Source organism: Emericellopsis cladophorae (assembly GCF_022114955.1).
Source record: "Emericellopsis cladophorae strain MUM 19.33 chromosome Unknown NODE_9_length_645218_cov_115_098568, whole genome shotgun sequence".
Lineage (NCBI taxonomy): Eukaryota > Fungi > Ascomycota > Sordariomycetes > Hypocreales > Bionectriaceae > Emericellopsis > Emericellopsis cladophorae.
Window position 1 is genome coordinate 300,483 of NW_026250934.1, and position 18,442 is coordinate 318,924.

At 53.8% G+C, this 18,442-nt stretch overlaps 6 protein-coding genes across 6 annotated transcripts; 5 read left to right on the forward strand and 1 right to left on the reverse strand.

Annotated features, from left to right (window-relative positions):
• Positions 1 to 2,240: 2,240 nt before the first annotated feature.
• J7T54_000667 (fk506-binding 2) lies at positions 2,241 to 3,007 on the forward strand (the record flags this gene model as incomplete). The annotated part of the gene is made up of 5 exons (XM_051504512.1): positions 2,241 to 2,418; positions 2,487 to 2,544; positions 2,597 to 2,638; positions 2,688 to 2,761; positions 2,811 to 3,007. The coding sequence occupies 5 exons, from the start codon at positions 2,241 to 2,243 to the stop codon at positions 3,005 to 3,007; spliced, it is 549 nt and encodes a 182-aa protein (XP_051364021.1).
• Positions 3,008 to 5,144: 2,137 nt separating this feature from the next.
• J7T54_000668 (nitrate reductase (NADH)) lies at positions 5,145 to 6,835 on the forward strand (the record flags this gene model as incomplete). Its single annotated transcript, XM_051504513.1, has 4 exons — positions 5,145 to 5,147; positions 5,202 to 5,323; positions 5,387 to 5,614; positions 5,677 to 6,835. 4 exons carry the CDS (start codon positions 5,145 to 5,147, stop codon positions 6,833 to 6,835), a joined length of 1,512 nt encoding a protein of 503 aa, XP_051364022.1.
• Positions 6,836 to 7,696: 861 nt separating this feature from the next.
• J7T54_000669 (uncharacterized protein) lies at positions 7,697 to 10,080 on the forward strand (the record flags this gene model as incomplete). Its single annotated transcript, XM_051504514.1, has 4 exons — positions 7,697 to 8,141; positions 8,197 to 8,306; positions 8,450 to 9,266; positions 9,323 to 10,080. The coding sequence occupies 4 exons, from the start codon at positions 7,697 to 7,699 to the stop codon at positions 10,078 to 10,080; spliced, it is 2,130 nt and encodes a 709-aa protein (XP_051364023.1).
• Positions 10,081 to 10,292: 212 nt separating this feature from the next.
• On the reverse strand, positions 10,293 to 12,179 carry J7T54_000670 (DNA polymerase kappa; the record flags this gene model as incomplete). The annotated part of the gene is made up of 1 exon (XM_051504515.1): positions 10,293 to 12,179. The coding sequence occupies one exon, from the start codon at positions 12,177 to 12,179 to the stop codon at positions 10,293 to 10,295; it is 1,887 nt and encodes a 628-aa protein (XP_051364024.1).
• Positions 12,180 to 12,760: 581 nt separating this feature from the next.
• Positions 12,761 to 14,208, forward strand: J7T54_000671 (uncharacterized protein; the record flags this gene model as incomplete). Its single annotated transcript, XM_051504516.1, has 3 exons — positions 12,761 to 12,798; positions 12,846 to 13,012; positions 13,064 to 14,208. The coding sequence occupies 3 exons, from the start codon at positions 12,761 to 12,763 to the stop codon at positions 14,206 to 14,208; spliced, it is 1,350 nt and encodes a 449-aa protein (XP_051364025.1).
• Positions 14,209 to 15,887: 1,679 nt separating this feature from the next.
• Positions 15,888 to 17,372, forward strand: J7T54_000672 (uncharacterized protein; the record flags this gene model as incomplete). The annotated part of the gene is made up of 3 exons (XM_051504517.1): positions 15,888 to 16,001; positions 16,062 to 16,746; positions 16,993 to 17,372. The coding sequence occupies 3 exons, from the start codon at positions 15,888 to 15,890 to the stop codon at positions 17,370 to 17,372; spliced, it is 1,179 nt and encodes a 392-aa protein (XP_051364026.1).
• Positions 17,373 to 18,442: the final 1,070 nt, after the last annotated feature.

The window sequence follows — 18,442 nt, forward strand, 5'->3', positions numbered from 1 at the left end:
TGGGAATTACGAGAACCGTAGCCCCCTGGAACTGAGTCAGCTGTTGTGCAAACTTAATCCATATGGACCACTCACCCGAAGAAACACGTGGACCCGATGAACCGTGATGGCTTGACGCCGACGAGCCGGACCCCGACCCATTGCTGCTCCGGCCGCTGCGAGAGCTCATGGTGCTGACTTGTGCTAGAATAAGTGGCTTGCTGAACAAGCAACCCAGCTTCTAGGTGTGTGTAGAAAGACAGTTGTCAGAAAAATCGCCCACTGTGGAAGATAGTGCCAATGCGAAGTTTCCGATGCAATTGCGGTAGTTGACTCGATGAGATATACTTGATGATATTGGAGGAACACGTCACACAAACTGGTGGGCTTCAAGCCACTTTATACTCTGACAGACCGAGATTGACCACCCAATAGCCTAGGAACAAAACGGGCGAGGCCTATCGGCCGGTGTGATCAAAGTGGAGGCCAATGTTTGTCACCTCGAACAGCCTCACTAATCTGTGGGTAGTACGAAGCATCGTGAGATGGCTGTGCTGTGGTGTAGCGTGACGTGATAACAAAGCCATACATGGTACCCATAATGGTTTACCACCTTGCAAAGTACTCATACGGTAGGGTGTAAATAAGACCTGCTCGAGTCAGCATCATGCTTAGCATACACTGCCAGACAGCATGAATGAATCCGTGAATTAGTCGGTGGTTCAGGTAGAGATAAACCGACCCGATCACGGTGTTTCAACCAGGGCGTTAAGTTAACGCAGGTTCCTTGCCAGGCGTCACTGAGTGGCGAAACAAATCGAGGCCCAGCAGTCCCGCAAAAGGTGGTAGCACGAAGGGGGCGGTTCAAATAAGACCAAGAGCCCAGCGCCTGGCTTGTCGTCGGCGTAAGGTCTGATGACCTTTGGGAAGTTGCACTTCTTAAACCACCTCCTTGGCCCTGGACACACGCCTAGCACTCCAGAGTCGGGCGGTGTGGAGGTGAGGCATGCGCCACCGAGAGATGCCCCGTCGACCAACTGAGTCGAACTCCGCAAAGCGAACGAGGCCAGGCTGTGCAACGCCGCAGGTGCGGCCTCGCAGGTTGCCTCGAGTGATAGGTATGAACCTTAGGCCTAGCCTTCGGCCTTGTGGCCTGATTGACCCACGTCACCCACTCGGCCCCAAGGCTCAGCGCAAGGTACACATCTGTTGGAGCGTGCAAGCCACCGTACATGGCATGCTCGTCGTCAATGTCATCAATCTGATGTAGAGAACAAAGACCATGGCAATGTTCGCTCCCATGTTGTCAATGACCATTGGTTGTGAAAAGTGAGACGAACACTCAGGCGTTCGGCGTCCCCCGGTGCACGATGCAGCCATCACAAATGGGCGAAGGGATCCAATGACACCATGTTCCTGCATAATGGCAAAACTGGTGGCTGCCGATGTTCGAGTCTGACACGAAGCGGCATGTGCCGAGACAAACACTAAAGGACTCAATCAGTCAGTTTCCTTATCCGACAGCATATCGTCTCAACGCAAGGCACGTTACAGTGATCTGAACGACAGATGCTTGCTTATTGGCCGAGCAGCGGCACACGCTGCTCAACACATGACGCATAGCCGGTGAGATAGAAGTCTGAAAGACGGCTGTCGTCTGGCCTCGACTCTTGAATGGGAGTCTACGATAGGTCGATGAATGGACGAGGCTTGTGCTACCAGGCTCTTGGGTATGTTGCCTAGAATTGCTCTGCATGTACCGGATCTGACCGGATCTGGAACGGCTTTGAGCCCAAGAAGGTGTCAAGAACCAACAGGGTTGGACGCACCTGGGGGCCACAGCATGACCACAAATTGGTGCGCCTTCGTGCAGGCCGACAAATTCCCATGCAATAACGTGCAATAGAGAATAGAATCCTTGAGGTCTGTAGTCGATGCTCTGTACACCAGTGTGTTGAAGAAATTGACGATCACGGATACGTGAATTTAGAGGCATGTCCATGGTTCAATGCTGTGCCACCACCCCGATCGCGGCACTGCGATCGATGGTGACCGGTTATTCGATGAAACTACTCCGTAGAAGGTAACTACACAATCAATCGTACCTGTGCCGCCAGTGGCAGTGCGGGGTGGGTGGACCCTGTTGCAGTATCGCAGCTGTCCTCTTCCGACAGTTCGTCCACATCACCAAGATCGAGTACGGATACCTATATCAACAGCTACGTACTTACGCAAAATTCGACTGACCCAATCAGCACAAAATGAAGTCGACACTCTTCTTCTCCCTCGCCGCGACGGCGATTGGTCTCGTGAGCGCCGACGAACTCAAGATCGACAAGACACACAGCGTCGAATGTGAGCGCCGTACGCAGAACGGAGACAACATTCACATGCACTACCACGGCAGCCTTGCGGATTCGGGCAAGAAGTTCGATGCCAGTATGTCCCAGAGCCTCAGGAAGCGACCGCAAACATGATGTTGAGAGCGACGCTGACCGCTCTTCCAGGCTACGATCGCGGGCGGCCATTGACCTTTGTGTTGGGATCCGGACGTGTCATCAAAGGGTCTGTGAAGCGTTTGATCTGGCATTGATAATCTGGGACTAAATTCCAGTAGTTGGGAACAGGGTCTGCTCGACATGTGCATCGGTGACAAAAGGTTTGTGGACTGGCGTTTAGTTCTCCATCCAAAACTGACTATTCCTCAGGACCTTGACCATTCCCCCCAAGCTCGGATACGGACAGCGCGCTATGGGGCCTATTCCCGCCGGATCGACGCTCAGTTTGTTAATCTCTCATCTACAGCGATATCTCATTCTAATGTATGCTAGTCTTTGAGACCGAGTTGGTGGGCATCGATGGCGTCGAGCCGCCCGAGACTATCGAACCCGAGGTCCTCGTTGAGGAGGTTAAGACAGAAGCGGAGGGCGTCGCAGAAAAGGTCGCCAGTGCCGCGGCCGAGGCCGCAGACGCGGCCAAAACCATGATTGCCGACACAGACGATATCGAGGGCCACGAGGAGTTGTAGTGAAATACCTATTCTCGGCCAACACGTGTCTCGTTAGCCGTTCGAATATCATAACGACCACTTGCAACTGAATGATGATGCACGTTGAGTCGTGATGGTACTTTGGTCTAGCTCCGATGCGCTGTGACACCAAGTCTGGCAATTCGCCAGTTTAATGGATGTGGTATCCATGCCACGACCACAATGTCGAGCCGTATGTTCCGAGTTCGCCATCAGGTTACAGACTCGAGAAGTGGCCTGGCGGTTACGTTCTTTGCATGTGGGTACATGTAAGTACAGGGAGCTCAATTGAGTTGATATGACGCCTGAATGGCGTTCTGTCTGATCACCAGATACGCGATCGCGGAACGGTTTCCACTACGTACTTCGCGAGCAACTGCTTGCATTTCTCGTCGGAGACCTTGGCGCTCACCGCATCCAGAGACGTCATAATTCGACGTTTCCGCGGCACTGGCCTACAACCCGCAACAGGATCATCACTTGAGCAGTGAGATCCCCAATCGCAGAGCTCCATCGTATACCTTTCTCCTGCAGTGCTTCACAATCACGAGCGCATAGCCGTGAAGTGATCCGCTATCTTAGCCGCTTCTCAGGAGATGCCTCACAACGTACCGTGGACTGTTACGGTCCAGCCGCACCCCGGTTCCTCGACGCAGGACATTGCAAATGAATCCGAGTAGGGGATCGGGCATGAGCATCGTATTGGTTTCAAAAATCGGACCAACCGGCTGCCTGGTATCACACACAAGGAGGATCAACACCATGAAGATGCTGTTGAAGAGATAAAGGAGCAGGCTCAGCTGCAGGACGAGGCCAAGGAAGGCAAACTGCTCAATTTCAGAGAATTAGTTCAACATCAAGAGGTAAGGCAAGTACCACGTTCTCGGAATGTATGGCTAACAAGTAAACGACTTCACTTGAGATACCCTGAGAAAAGGTCCCTTGGTCGGCGTTATGTTCTGAACACCACAGAAGACTGGGGCAAGAATAAACAGAAATGGCCAGCAAATTAGAGAAAGCAGCGGGGTGTGAAGCAAACCAAGGTAACGCAGGTCGATGGTATCGCCGATGGCGAGCAGCAGGAGCACTAGTGGAAGAAGTCGAGCAATGATGGTCACGACAAGCATAATGATGCGTACACTACGGGCGACGTCTCTGAGGACAATCTCTTGGAGGATAAATGCACGCCACAGGAACGAGCCCTGCTACGACCACTGGAGCATGAATGTGAGTATATGTAACATCTGAAAGAGAACGATGGCCAAGGCAAATCCCCTCAGACGCGGAACCGGCGAGACGTATCAATCGATGAGCAAGATCAGTTCACACCCGACAATTGGCTCCCGCGTAGCTCTGGCCTGATACGTTTGACAGGAAAACAGCCGCTAAACGCAGAAGCACATCTCAGCCATCTGTACGATGCTGGGCTCATCACGCCGAATGGACTTCATTACGTTCGCAATCACGGAGCTGTCCCTCGAATTCTGTGGGAATTCCACCAGCTCGATGTCGAGTTCAAAGGTGAAACCACGTCGTTTAGCATGCCACAGCTGTAGGAGTTTGATTCGATCAATTTCCCCATTGCACTGGCTTGTGATGGAAATCGGCGCCAATAACTAAACATGATGAAGAAGAGCGAAGGTTTTGGCCGGGGTCCTGGCGGTGTCGGTTGTGCATACTGGAAAGGCGCCTTACTTTGAGACGTCTTGTTATCTGCCGGGATTCCGGAGGCATTGCCTGATCAAGGCCAAAAGAGGCCATACTGGGTGAATTTTGAAGGTGCCGACGAACCGAGCGAGGGGAAGTATTCTACGTGTATCCCCTTTCAGTATGCCAAGAATCCTTCCAACGATGGCATGCTAGCCTATGAGATGAACGACGTGCCACTGCCTCCGGATCACAGATAACCCGTTGCGGTTGATGATACCGGGGTACGTTGGTGGTCCCTGTGTAAAGTGGCTACGACGAATTTGGATCAGCGACAAGGAGGATGATTCTTGCTACCACATATGGGACGATCGGGTAGTCCCGTGATTTGTAACGGAGAAGGACGGGCCATTTGCGGAGTCCCTCTTGAGACATCCTGACACAACCTGCAACGAGCAGAACCTCAAGTCGGTGATTATCAAGCCAGCTCATGGTGAGAGGATGTTGCGGTTCTCGACCCCGAAAAGGGGAGAGCTACCGCATTCAGGGGTATGCGTATGACGGTGGCGGCCATGAAGTACAACGGGTCGAAGTGTCAGTCGACGACGGCAAGACGTGGCTGTACTGCCTCCGCAGATTCCCCGACGCGCCGATTCGGCATGGCAACAAGTATTGGACTTGGCTTCATTGGCGTATTGACGTGGGGATTTCACATCTCTTGCGCGCTCACAGTATCACTGTCCGGTGCTTCAATGTATTCAAGAACACGCAGCCACGAGAGCCCGGTTGGAACATCGTGGGTATGATGAACAATTGCTGGTACGTTCTTAGGCCAGGAATTGTTGATGACAAAGACCCGAAAGAGGCAACCCTCGTCTTCTGGCATCCCACAGAAGTCGGGAGTGGCGATGAGGGATGGATGAAGCCTAGTGTCGAGAGCCAGATCGCCGAAGCCAAGCAGTAAGCCGGCACATCGCAGAAACAATTCACGCGCGAAGAGATTGAGAAGTACGATACGACAGCAAAGATGACTGCTGGATTATGGTTGATGGAAAAGTGTACGACGCCACCAGTGTTCTCGAGTGGCATTCCGGAGGAGCAGCCGCCATTCTTGGCCACGCCGGGCAAGTTCATCAGGAAACGAGTGACGAATTTGCAGGCATACACGACGACTACGACTACCAGAAGCTGAAAGAATGTGCTCTAGGCACTGTGACGGACAAGGCTGCAAATTTCATCAAGCAAAATGCTGAACAAGCGGCCAAGAAAGCTACAGAATCCGGAGACGCGCAGTCAAAAATCATCCTGGAGAAACATCGCTGGCAACCGGTCAGAATGATTGCCATGCGGGAGGTGTCTAAGGATACTCGTACTTGCAGGTTTCAGCTGCCCGGCAACATCAAGGTGCTTGGGTTAGGGACATGTCAGCACGTTGAGATTGGTTTCCACCTCGAGAATCGCATGCTGGTCCGCAGTTACACACCCACAAAGCCGTTACTTTCTTTGCAAGGGATTGACGAGAGCGATAAGATGTGGGTTGCCAACGGAAGTCCTGAAGACGGCACTGAGCGATCGTCGGTAGATGGAGAGGGGATGTTCGACCTGACAATCAAGACATACTTTCCCGACCAGGACCAGCCTGGGGGCGCCATGTCCAACATACTGGATTGTGTCCCTATAGGCGAGGAAGTGGAAATGAAGGGTTCTACCGGAGAGATTGAGTACCACGGCAGTGGTGAATTCACCATTGAGGGTCAAAGGAGGGACTTTACTCGAGTCTCGCTCGTATTAGGGGGCTCCGGCATCACTCCTGGATACTCACTCATTACACGCATTTGGCTGACAAAGGGGGACAAGACGCAGCTCCGGGTAGTAGACGCCAATAGAACAGAGAGCGATATACTGTTGCGCGACGAGCTTGTCCAGTTCGAACGAGACCCGCAAGGGCAACTCCAGTTCACACACGTGCTGAGCCATACGATCGACACTTGGCAGGGCGAGAAAGGCTATGTCAATGAGGAGATACTACAGCGCTGTCTGTTTGCCCCTGACGAGAGCAATGTTGACTTTCTGTGTGGGCCCTCTAGGCTAATCCAGAAGGCTGCCCTTCCAGCACTGAAACGTAAATTGTCGAGCGAGACGACGCCCTCTGATGGACAGTGCGCTGACTTGCGATCCTAACGTGGGGATATGTCGAGGACGACAATATGTTCGGCTTTTAGTTGTATTTGTTTGAGAGACTAAAACGGGGTTTAGTGTTGTCACTTGTGACGGTATGTCAGCGTCAGCAATGGATGCAGCAACTCGACTAATTGAGACCCAGGTAACGATCTGACGCAGCACCTGGCTTCACGAAATTTCCAAAAAAATTCGGACACCCAAGCTGCCAATCGATGAAAGTCACAGAGTCTCACTGGGCCTTTGTCTGGACAGCGAGCGCGATAGGTGATGTACTCAGCTGGAGCTTGGCGTCTGCTTGGTCGATCAATCAGAGAGCCTGCGAGATGTCTCTACGTATGTCGCCGTCTCCATTGCCTTGGTCACAGGTTTCGCATCAAGCACATAGGGTAATGTGCACTGCATAATTATGAAGACCCTCACAATCACGCCGCGGACTAGCGCAGCCGCCGCCCGCACTGACCAGTTGCACGAGCACACGCGTACCTTATGCGGCAAGTCTGGGTGGGCCCTGCAGCGAGGACGTGGGCTGCCTCCTGTCTACTTTCGATGGAATCTCACATACCTTACCATCAATCTATCTATCATCAAAACCTGTGCTTCTAGCAATGCTGCACTTCTGTTCGTTCGATTTCATCTCTTTTGTCCATTCTTACTGATTGCACCGCTCTCTCTTCGCTTCAGATTCGAACACGCTCAGCATCCAAGCTTTGGCGACCGCCTCTCATTAACGGATATTACCAGCTCAGTTTCCCGCATTTGACCGAAACTTTCAACCTTTAATTTAAGCTTATTGCGTCCAACAAGATCCGGCATGTGATCAACTTCTGCGACCTCAAATCAACTGATTATACCGCAAAAGTCATGTTTGACTCATCGAGGACTCGCTGGCTCGAGTGGCTTGAAGACAGACCCAGGGTAGGGCAAGTGCTGGCATTTGCCAGATCCTGGTTGCCTCCCGTCAATTACATCACCATTCATTACGCATACTTCATCTCAGTCACGGCAGCCTCCTCGCTCGTCTTCTGGGGCTCCGCTAAGCCCTTCGGCAGTGTCGACTATGTCGACAGCTTGTTTCTCGTCACCTCGGCACTGACCACGACTGGCCTGGCGACAAGGAACCTCAGCGAGATGACGGCTTGGCAGCAGGTGCAACTATGGTTTCTCCTGATGATTGGTAGCCCCATCTGGGTGTCTTTCTGGACCGTTCTCGTCCGCAAACGAGCGTTCGAAAGGAGGTTTGAGGACATTGTCGAAACGGAAAGGGAACGGAGGAGACGCCACCGAGAACTGAAGAAGATCAACTCGCGTGGCATTAGGAGAGCTCCAAACCTGCTCAACATGCTTTCTCTCTCCAAGTCCAGTGGAGGCCCTGCCGGAATACAACCAGAGCTGTCGGGACTCAGTTCTTGCGCGCCGGCACATGCTCTTAGTCCTCGCCACCTTGGACAAGAGCTTCCAAATCTTAACCAGAGTTCGTCTCAAAGGGCAATATCTGGGCCTCTCGTTACGAATCCACCTCATGACCAACATTCCGTGGAGAAAGTTGACGTTTGTTCTCTGCCTGATCTCGAGGTCTCGCACGAGGGACCACATGACCATATTTGCTTTGCTCAGCCGATGTCGCCCCCTAATGGCAACGGCCACGGCCTCACGACGGCATACTCGCATGGCAGCCATGCCGCCGCACCCGGCGCCCCGAACAACTTGATCAGACGCGGGTCGAACGCGACCACAGTAGCCTCGGCCGAGTCAGAGAACTTCTTGATGCATTGGAAGAAGATCTTGGGGAAGCACAACGTCAGTCGCAGTGGTCAATTCTATGATCTATCCGAGGAGGAACGCGAACACCTGGGCGGTTGCGAGTACCGGGCTCTCAAGATACTGTCCGTCGTTGTGCCTTTATACTCCATACTGTTTCAATTCTTGGGAGCTGTTGCATTGGCTTGTTGGATTGCCTTACGCAACCCTGAGATCCCGCGAGCGAACGGCCAGAACCCGTGGTGGGCTGGCATCTTCTATTCGGTGTCCGCTTTCAACAACGGCGGCTTCACACTGCTCGATGACAGTGTGGTTCCATTCCAGTCACACTACTTCGTCCTCTTCGTCATTGGGCTGCTCATCTTAGCAGGAAACACGGCCTACCCAATCTTTCTACGCCTAGGTCTCTGGAGCACGCTGAAGCTCCTGGAGCTTACGTCGCCGCCACACGTCCATAGCCCGTGGAAAGAGACCTTTGAGTTTATCTTGAAATATCCGCGTCGGGTGTACACGACATTATTTCCAGCGCGGGCCACGTGGTGGCTTGTGGGGGTTCTCTTCGTGACCAACTTGATCGATTGGGTTGCGTTTGAGGTCCTTAACATAGGGAATCAGGAACTGGAAAACCTACCAGTGGGAGACAAAATCGTGGCTGGTCTATTCCAAGCGATATGTAAGCTCATTTCCACGCAATGCATGATCGCCTGCTGACAGCTTTTGTCTGACAAGCCGTCCGAGCCGCAGGATTCGCCGTCATATCCATCTCGGTATTGTATGTTGGCGTGCAAGTACTGTACTTGATCATGATGTACATCTCGGTCTATCCCGTCGTCATAACAATGCGTAACTCCAATGTGTACGAAGAGCGTTCCTTGGGCATCTATGACGACGAGGACGAGGCTACCAAGGAGCAGGAAAACCTGACAAATACGAACCCGCTGTCCTCCGGCCCGGAGCCGGACCAGAAGCACACTCTTCGCAGACGCAACACGGCCGCCGTGCTTGGCCAGCAGCTGAGGAGGGCAGCCACATTTCAAGGCGTCGGCGTTGCTCGCCCGGTCAAGAGCGAGGAAGACACGAGTCGCATCTCGTTTATCGGACAGCAGATCCGAGGCCAGTTGGCGCACGATCTGTGGTGGCTGGTGCTTGCCATCCTGATCATTGTCATCATCGAAACGGATCACTTCCTGAGAGACCCCATCACGTTCAGCGTCTTCAACATCCTGTTCGAGGCCACGTCGGCCTATGCGTGCGTTGGCTTGTCGATCGGCCTACCCAATGACGCTTTCAGCTTTTCTGGGGGGTTGCACAAAGGTAGCAAGATTGTGCTGGTGCTTGTCATGCTCAGGGGTAGACACAGAGGCCTTCCCGTTGCCATTGATCGCGCCGTCCGGCTGCCGGGCGACCAGCTTCGCAAGGATGAGGAAGAAGATACCAAAATCCGGCGTACCAAGACTATGCACCGCATGATGGGTCCTGATGAATAGAGACATCTCGTGTTCTACGCACATGTCTGTGGTGGAGTGGTTGACAAGCCAGAAGTCATCTTGGAAGGATAAATTGCAACCGATATTTTACCTAATAAGTGCGTTATGCAGAGCAAGGTGTCGGGGACATGCAGACTTTCGCTTAGATAGCATTATCATAGAGGTACTCTGCACAATAGAATTTAGCCATTTCTCATTCCTCATGTAGTAGGCTACCCGAAGAACAGCTTGCGCTGCTTAGGGTCCACCGCCCCTGTCGATCGACCTCGCTTCCTCTCTGCCGTTTTGAACTTCCTGTTCTCGTGGGAACTGGATCGGTGTCGCGCCGGTTCATCTTCCTGGACGGCATCTCGTATGGTCTGGCGCGACAGACAGAGGTCAATGTGCTCGTTGAAAGTCTTCTCTTTGGCATTCTGTGGACGGGCGCATATGGGACAGTCCCACCATTCCTCCACATCAGCCGCAGGCTGGTCTTTCGTGGGGTTTGGTGCAATCTCCTTGCCGTGTCGTCCAAACGATGCTTCATCTGCCTCGGGTGTACACACTTCATCTGGAAACATGTCGTCTAACATGCTCTGTTCCTGGTGAGCTCGCAGCTTATCCTCAGGCCACTCTTCCCATGCATCTTGTTCCAGAATCTCGCTTGCTTTCCGCTTCTGACCGCCGGCGTCACCCGTGACTGGGGACCCTTCACTTCTCTGCCGGAAACCGAAGAAGGCCATCGTGTCGGGCTTCTTGGTGCTGACGAGGTGTGTGCAGCGGAGACCCATCAGGCGCAGACGCATCTGGGGCATCTCTTGCTGGAGCTTTGTGAGCATGGGCAGCCCGAAACTGTAGAGATCATTTGCCACGCAGATCGCCCTGGGTGTGACCACCTGTCGTGTGTAGACCTCGAACGTATGGAGCTTGACTTTGAGGCACAGCGTTCGCCCCTTAACCTCGGCCCTCTTCATGTCCCTCTCCAGTTCATCTGCGGTCCAGCGTAGCTTTTCCCTCAACTTCTCAGGATCCGAAATCTCATTGAACGTGCTCTCGGTGCCAACACTCTTCCGTTCGTAGTCTTCTGCAGGTTGAATCCTGGTTCGACCAAGGCCAAGGTAACAACTAATTAGAAATTCGTATATCTTCTCGCCGAATAGCTGAGCGAGATACTGTCTGTATTCATAGATGTCACCGCACGTCTTGACGCCTATCTCCTGCAATTCTCGTTCGAGAACCCGGCCGATGCCGTTGACTTTCCGCGTTGGCAAAGTTCGCATGAAAGACATGATTGCATTGCGATCGCTCGGTAGAACATATTGTCCGTTGGGCTTATTCATATTCGAACATATTTTGGCCAGTTTGGCATTCGCCGCGATGCCAGCTGACACTGTTATGTTGGTCTTCTGACGGACCTCTCGGCGCATCTGATCAACGGCATCGGCAGGATCCATGCTCTTCTCGTGGCAGTATTCCGTAATGTTGAGGTAGGCCTCGTCGATGCTAGCACTCTCGAATCGTGGGTCGTACTCAGCAAGGACCTCACGCACTTCATATGCTTTGGCAGTGTACTTTTGGAAATTGGGCTTGATGAACACCAGTTGCGGACAGAGCTTCTTGGCGACAAAGCCAGCCATGCCCGACCGACAACCAAACTGACGCGCAACGTAGTTACATGTCGTCAAAACACCCCCTCCCACAGCAAACGGCATTTCCTTGAGCTCTGGTCTCTCAAGTTGCTCCACCGCAGCATAGAAAGCGTCGCAGTCGACGTGAACGACATGTTGCGTCAGGTCACGGGCAACTTCCAGTTCCGTGATCAGACGATCAGCATTGCGTAAGTCTCGACTGAGATCCCGCTTGTCAAGTTGACGCTTCCGTGCGAGGATCTGCTCGATTTTGCGGGTGAGGACTTTGTCTTTGACCTCCTCTCGATTGAAGAACTTGGAGCCCTTGGAGGCATTGTATATAATCTCCGAGACTTTGCTCTGGTCGACTTTGTCTTGCCCAGCTTTAGTCAGCGAGGGGCCGAGCAAGGAGTATTTTAGCGTTCTTGATTCATCATCTTGTGGTGCGTCATCCGATGCGTTGGGCGAATCTGGTGGATTGTCGGTCGACATCGTGATGCGCAACGACGTTCAAGGCGATTCTTCCAGTTCTTCACATGTATAAGCCTCATGACGCCCGTTCTGATGGTCGCGCGCTGCTCTTCACAGTTCACTGTCGGGATTGCTGCGTGAAACCGAGACGCAGTCTCAAAATACCGCGCGGCGCGTTCTGCGCCTTTGCGTCCGACACACGGAATCACGTGGGCGATTAGGACCCTCCCACGCCAAGCCATCCGAGTCCAGACCCCTCAAGCTGTGCAGTGTCCTGGACGACTTCATTGGCTCTTTGCCAGGCTCCCCGCAGCTGTTAAGCGCCGACGACGACCACTGCTACGCCTGAGATGCGTGCGGTGACGAGAAGCATGGCGCACAAGGATGCGCTGATCGGCTCTACTGCCACGCGGTGGCTTCTTGCGGCGAGTGGTTACAAAACTCGAGCTGAGGTCGAGTTGTCCCTCTATTCTGCTGGGTTTCCTGTTTCTCCTTGTGCAACACGAGGCTGAGATCCGGCACGACGTCTTGACTTACGCCAAATTCCAATCCTTGCTCCAAGCCGCAGTCAGCTTCGTACCACAGGGCTGGGTCTTGCTACGATGGCAGCTAGACCAGGCGAGGAGAATGTTGCTACACTGTACGTTGTCGCTGGGCTGATAGATGGACCAAGTCTGATGACCGCAGGTTCGGCGACATCCATTACTACTATTCCTCAGCCGAAGTAAAACCACGACATCATCGCTTCGACAAAGGCTCTTACGTGTATCTTTTTGAGAATGCGAACGATCGCAGATGTCGCATTGAGGTCGCGAATAATCCTGGGACAGAAGACCAAGATGCCTTTGATGGATGTCAGTCTCTTCACTCGGTCGTGGTGGCTTGGGGCTAACGTTGACAATCAGTCCTCGACCAGGCGCGTGTGCGATACTCCTATAAGCAGCATTGCATGGTGTCGTTGACAGTGGCGGACGCCGTTGACCAGAACGAATGGCATCTTCCGACATACGACCCTCGCAACGAAAACAAGTATCACTACAAACTCCACTCCCTTGATGTCTACTTTTGGACTCAACAAGATGCTCTGCAATTCGTCAATGGAGTCAGGAGAGTGCTCCCACCTGGTCAGGTCGAGATACTGGACGAACCGGGCCCTCCACCACAACAAGCTCCCGCCATGAGCCATGTGGTCCGGAAACTGGAGGATGCAGCGATCTCTGACCCGCGGTACAGCGCATCGCATGTGTCGTCTCAGCCAGGCTCGCACGCCGGTTCCATCCCACCACCGCCTCCGCCAGCCGATAGTGCACCTCCCGCCCAGCCGGCGAGCTTCGTCCCAATGGCTTACAATCCGGCGGCCCCAGCTGCTCCCGAGGCTATCCGCCATCGAGAAAAGACACCGCCACCCGATGAAGATCCTCTCAACCCACTAGCTGTGGCTGTAGCGTATGACTACCATAAGCAGCCTTTCACTCCGGGATACCCTCCTCAGGCCCAATTCCCTCCAGGCATCGCAAGCCCCGGTTTGCCTCCTGCACTGGGCAGCCCGGGAGCTCCGCCGCCGCAATTCGGGGCTTCTCAACATCCTGGGATGCAACGTGCTGCCACGATGCCGGTGAACGCTGGAATGCCTTCGCCTGGCTTATCGAGCCCCTATGGCGCGGGTTTCCCTGGCGCGCCCGGCGGTGGCATGCCTCCCCCGCCTCCCCAATCGCAGCCTCCCTTACAACAACACATACAGCAGCCGCCGCAGCAGCCGCCGCAGCAGCCAACTCCCCCCGCTGCGAACCCTGGGCTTCCTGGACCTCCGCCCGGTGGTTATTCGAACTTCTCATATAATCAGGCCGGGCAACAGCGACCCGCCGACCCTGCCTACTCGATTCATCAACAAGCCTACCGGCCGACAGAGTCTGAGGCAACGATCGCCGCGCAAACAGCACAGTATGGGTATCAAAAGCCGGAGCCCCGCAGCAAATTGGAGGAAAACACTGCGAGATTGGAGAAGGGGGTATCTGGGATGTTCAAGAAATTTGAGAAGAAGTTTGGATAGACATTGCCTGCTGATACGAGTCACTGGGCTTTGAGCTGCTTGCTTCATCGCTGGGTTACATAGCGTGACACTACATGGAACAGAGGAATCGTGGAGTGGAGAGTTGTAATGAAGATCATACTCGTGGACTCGGAGTGGGCACTGGGACAACGTGGGGAGGCTGTCGTTCGTTCTATCTTGGCATGCCAGCAGATGAAAGCCGGCACCTGAGAGTAACAGCTCAACTTTGACAGCACATGGCAAACTTCAAAGTAGCTAGCCAAGCCAAGCCTCGTGGCTGGAGCGCTCTGGGTTTGCCGTCAGGACCCGCCAGAACTCTTTTCTATATTCCATGAGCGCCAATCCTTGTGCTGTATTGAACCTCAACTCTCACAAACTTAAAATGCTGCATCATCCGCACTCGTACACGTACTCTGTGTTAAGTGGAGAGCATGCTCCGCATGGAACCAAAGGGCCTAGTCTCGGGGACTTTAGTTCAGGGTTGTTGTGCGCTCTTGAGTCTTGGTGTCTCTGCTCTGAACGATACATTTTGCTCGATTTGAAGATTCATGGGCGTCATCGCATCAGTTTTGGCTGACTTCAGCGTCAATCTCTTGGTTGAAGCACGAGCCCATTTCCCGGGCAATGGATGGCCACCAGAATTGGTATGGCAGCAACATGTATCCGTAGTGTAGCTCGTGAGATCGTGGGGCGACCGTTGTCTAGCCCGCAGGGTCTGAGACACCAACGGCGTGGCTCAGGCTCCAGCATCCATCCAACCTTTACGCCAATGATGAACAATTAGTTGGTCAAGACGAGAATTCAGTTGCAGGGCACTGATTGCGCCTGTCGTATAGGCTGTGTCACGTACCAGATAAGGAGAATTCAGTTGCAGGGCACTGGTTGCGCCTGTCGTATAGGCTGTGTCACGTACCAGGTAAAGGTACTCTTGAGGAAGTCTTCAATCTCGCGAACCAACAAAGGCCATTGCGATCACCGAACGCCAGCTGTGAGCCAATCGTCGTCTTTTCTTATCGTCGTAAGGATAGTCACTTCATAATTGCATCACATTGCCCATGATTGCCAAATTCAAGGCAACCTGCAAATGAGGTAGCAATCTGCCTGTTGTCTTACCCAGGATGCCATACCGCGTATCACACCGTCGGCTGTTCCTATTCAGTTCTGCCATCAATGGCCTGCCCGGCCTTTCCGTGAGGCGTGCATACTCGAGCTCGTATCGCCATATCTGTGCTCCCCTGCTACGCTGCTCCCCGAGCGAGTCCAGTCCCTGTCCACTAATCCCTGGTCCAGACCATCATTGTCCACGTCAGTGCGGTGGTGCAGTGGGCATTGTTACTAGTGCCCGAGCCTGGCCCCAACCTCAACTCGTGCGGCAGCTCGCGCTCAGCCTCTGCCCTCTCAGTTCGGATCGCGATACGTACAGACGGCCACTTGTTTTTGTTCACGACGATTCGTTCCTGTTTTTCATGACAGGCTGACGGGGCAGTGCTGTCCTTGCGTCGCAAAGCCTTGACGGTAGCCACCGACCAAAACGTCCACTGATTACACCCAGAATCCAGACACGGCTCTGGCGCTACCCCGAGTGTCATTGACTTGTTGACCACGACGTGTTCGCTTTTCTGGAACAACAGGAGCCGAAATATTACATTGCATATTTGTATCGGGCCAGCGCAGACACGATGCATCTTCACGGGCGGTTACCTGGCGATTGGGGAGCGCTCCATCGGTGGCCTGCTGCGATCCACCTAGTTTCTCGCGCTGAGAAAGGCCCAGACAGGAGTGTTACTTTTATTGTACGTTCATGTCGCATCTGAACTACTTGCCATGGTGACCTAACGTTGTCTTCTGGCCAGGTCGTTGCCGTCATTGTCTTCGTCGTCGTGGTCATCTCGGCGGTGGCCCTATGGACCAAACGCAGAAGGAAGCAGCACCGTGCCACGGGACAAACACCACAATCCACAAATCGCTGGGCTAGGCTGAACCCCTTCAAATCAAAAGGCAGTCGCTATCAAACAGCACACGATGGCGAAAGCGCCGAGCTGAATCCGACATCGACGCGAGCGAACCGCAACAACGAACAAGGATCACAGGGAGAAACGGCTGGGGCAACAGTCGACCGAAACACTTCAATCAGATCGATTCTCACCCTTCCCGCCTACAGACAAGCCGCGTCACATACAGAGCAAGTCATCGGCCGAGAAGGCGAGCGGGATGGCGTGGACGTGGTTGTCGACTTCCCCACCGAGCAGGATGAAGAGGCTCTACGCGAGCAGGAGATGAGCGCGCTCTATCAACTCCGGGAGACGAGGAGACAACAGCATGCGGAGCGAGACGAGATGCGACGATTGCGACGCGAAGCCCAGCAGAGGAACGACTCGGCAACGCTGGCGGAACTGCGCAGCCGAGCACGAATCGCCAGCAACAGTCACCAGAGCTTAGTCGATGAACTCCGCCGAGACATTGATCATGCGAAGGAGAATCGACAAAGATCTACCTCCAGCGTGTCGTATGCAGATCTCGGTGTTGCTCATCATGACGGTACGCGAATCCGGGCCAGCAGTCAGGAGAGCGAACGGATGGGTTTGTTGTCAGATCCAGCAGATATGGGTCACTTAAATCGCCCAGGGGCCGAGTCGCCAATATCTCATCGGCGAGAGCGCAGCGCGTCATCAGTTGGTAGCTTCGACGGCAACTTCCCATCACCAGTACTGAGCCGTTCCCGTGCCGGCTCAGGCCTTTCTACACGGCATCATTCCCACACTGGACGAGCAGGCTCTAGTCCAGATATTGGAGAATCTGATGTGGCCAATGAGAACATGCCGCCGCCCGAATACGAAGATGTCTCACTCAACGACGATGATTACAGTAGCTTGGGGCATGCGCGAGACTCGACGCATGAGTCACCACCGGACTACCCCGGACCCCTTCGCTCAGACTCGCAGCGCACTTACAGCAGCGGGCAGGCACCTGCAGACGCCGTAGGCACCACCGGCCGCCAGTCATTAAGGATGAGCACAGGTCGTGGGGTTGGCGGCGCACCTCAACTGCCCAGTTTGAGGATAGGGCGGCTTCCCGAGATTCGGATCGAGCCGTCGAGCGCCGTTCCTCAACCTGAAGACGATGATTCGGGGCGGGAGACCTCGGAACGCCAGCCCCAGAGGTAGACGCCGGAACAGTCTCCTGGATAATCGTCAAGAGGGTCTTCTGGTATAATGTTACTCAGCGTACAATGATACAATAGCGAGGTGTTAGGGATATGGTGTATGGGAATGATTTCAGCGACGCTGAAGGGTGCCGCAACGGGCAGCAGGTTTCACGTGTAGTCATATCCAGTGTTATGTCCTTCTAGCAGAGATACATTGCGAACCGTCCAGATATTCTCACTATTGCAAGCCATTCATTGGCGGTACAAGATCAGAAGTGCATGCACGGTTGCTCGATGGTTGAACGCGAGTGTACCTTGAGGTCCGTGTCACCTATGAGAGAACGCACAAGAATAGTCGCCGCATCATTGCACTGATCCGATGCATTGGCAGATTCGATCTTGCTGCCGCCAATGATCTCGATGTGGCCCGAGTGGGAGACATTCGCAGTATTCGTACCTTATCGGATTATCCACCACCTACCTTAGTACTTACCCCGCCACTGTGGTCCGCTAGACCAGCGATGTTGGTGACGTAACGGTTTAGTGGTGACGCAGGTGGGGTTTGACAGCACGTTTGTCAGGCTCAGGTAATGAATGAATCAGTGATCAACGAAAACGCCGACTGTGTTCATGTCTCCGGATTGATTCTTCAGCTTCTACTAAGCACCTGCACTTGGGCGGTAAGCCACCTAAGTGGCTGTCCGGCGTTGTCAGTGGGGAAATGTGCAGACCAAAGGCCTGATGCAAGGCATCGTACGGGCCGGCTTGATGCGATGCTAGACACCTACTATTACTAGACCAATCGACCCAAGCCCTTAGAAACTCAATTCAGACGATTCGGAGTGGTTGGGTGGGGTCGTAGAACGGTAACGAGCGGAGTCCGTGATGATGAATGCTTAGGCATTCCTGACTATCCGTGGTCCTCGCTGCTTGGTGAGGTGGCTGCTGGAGCATGCGTGCATTCCGGAATGCGGCCCCGGGCAGCGCTAGAATCTCTATAAAGCCCAAGAGAGCCTGGCACCTCCCACCAAGGGCTTGTCGTTGACCTCGTCTCAATTCGCAACTCCCTACACACTATAATTCGTCCCG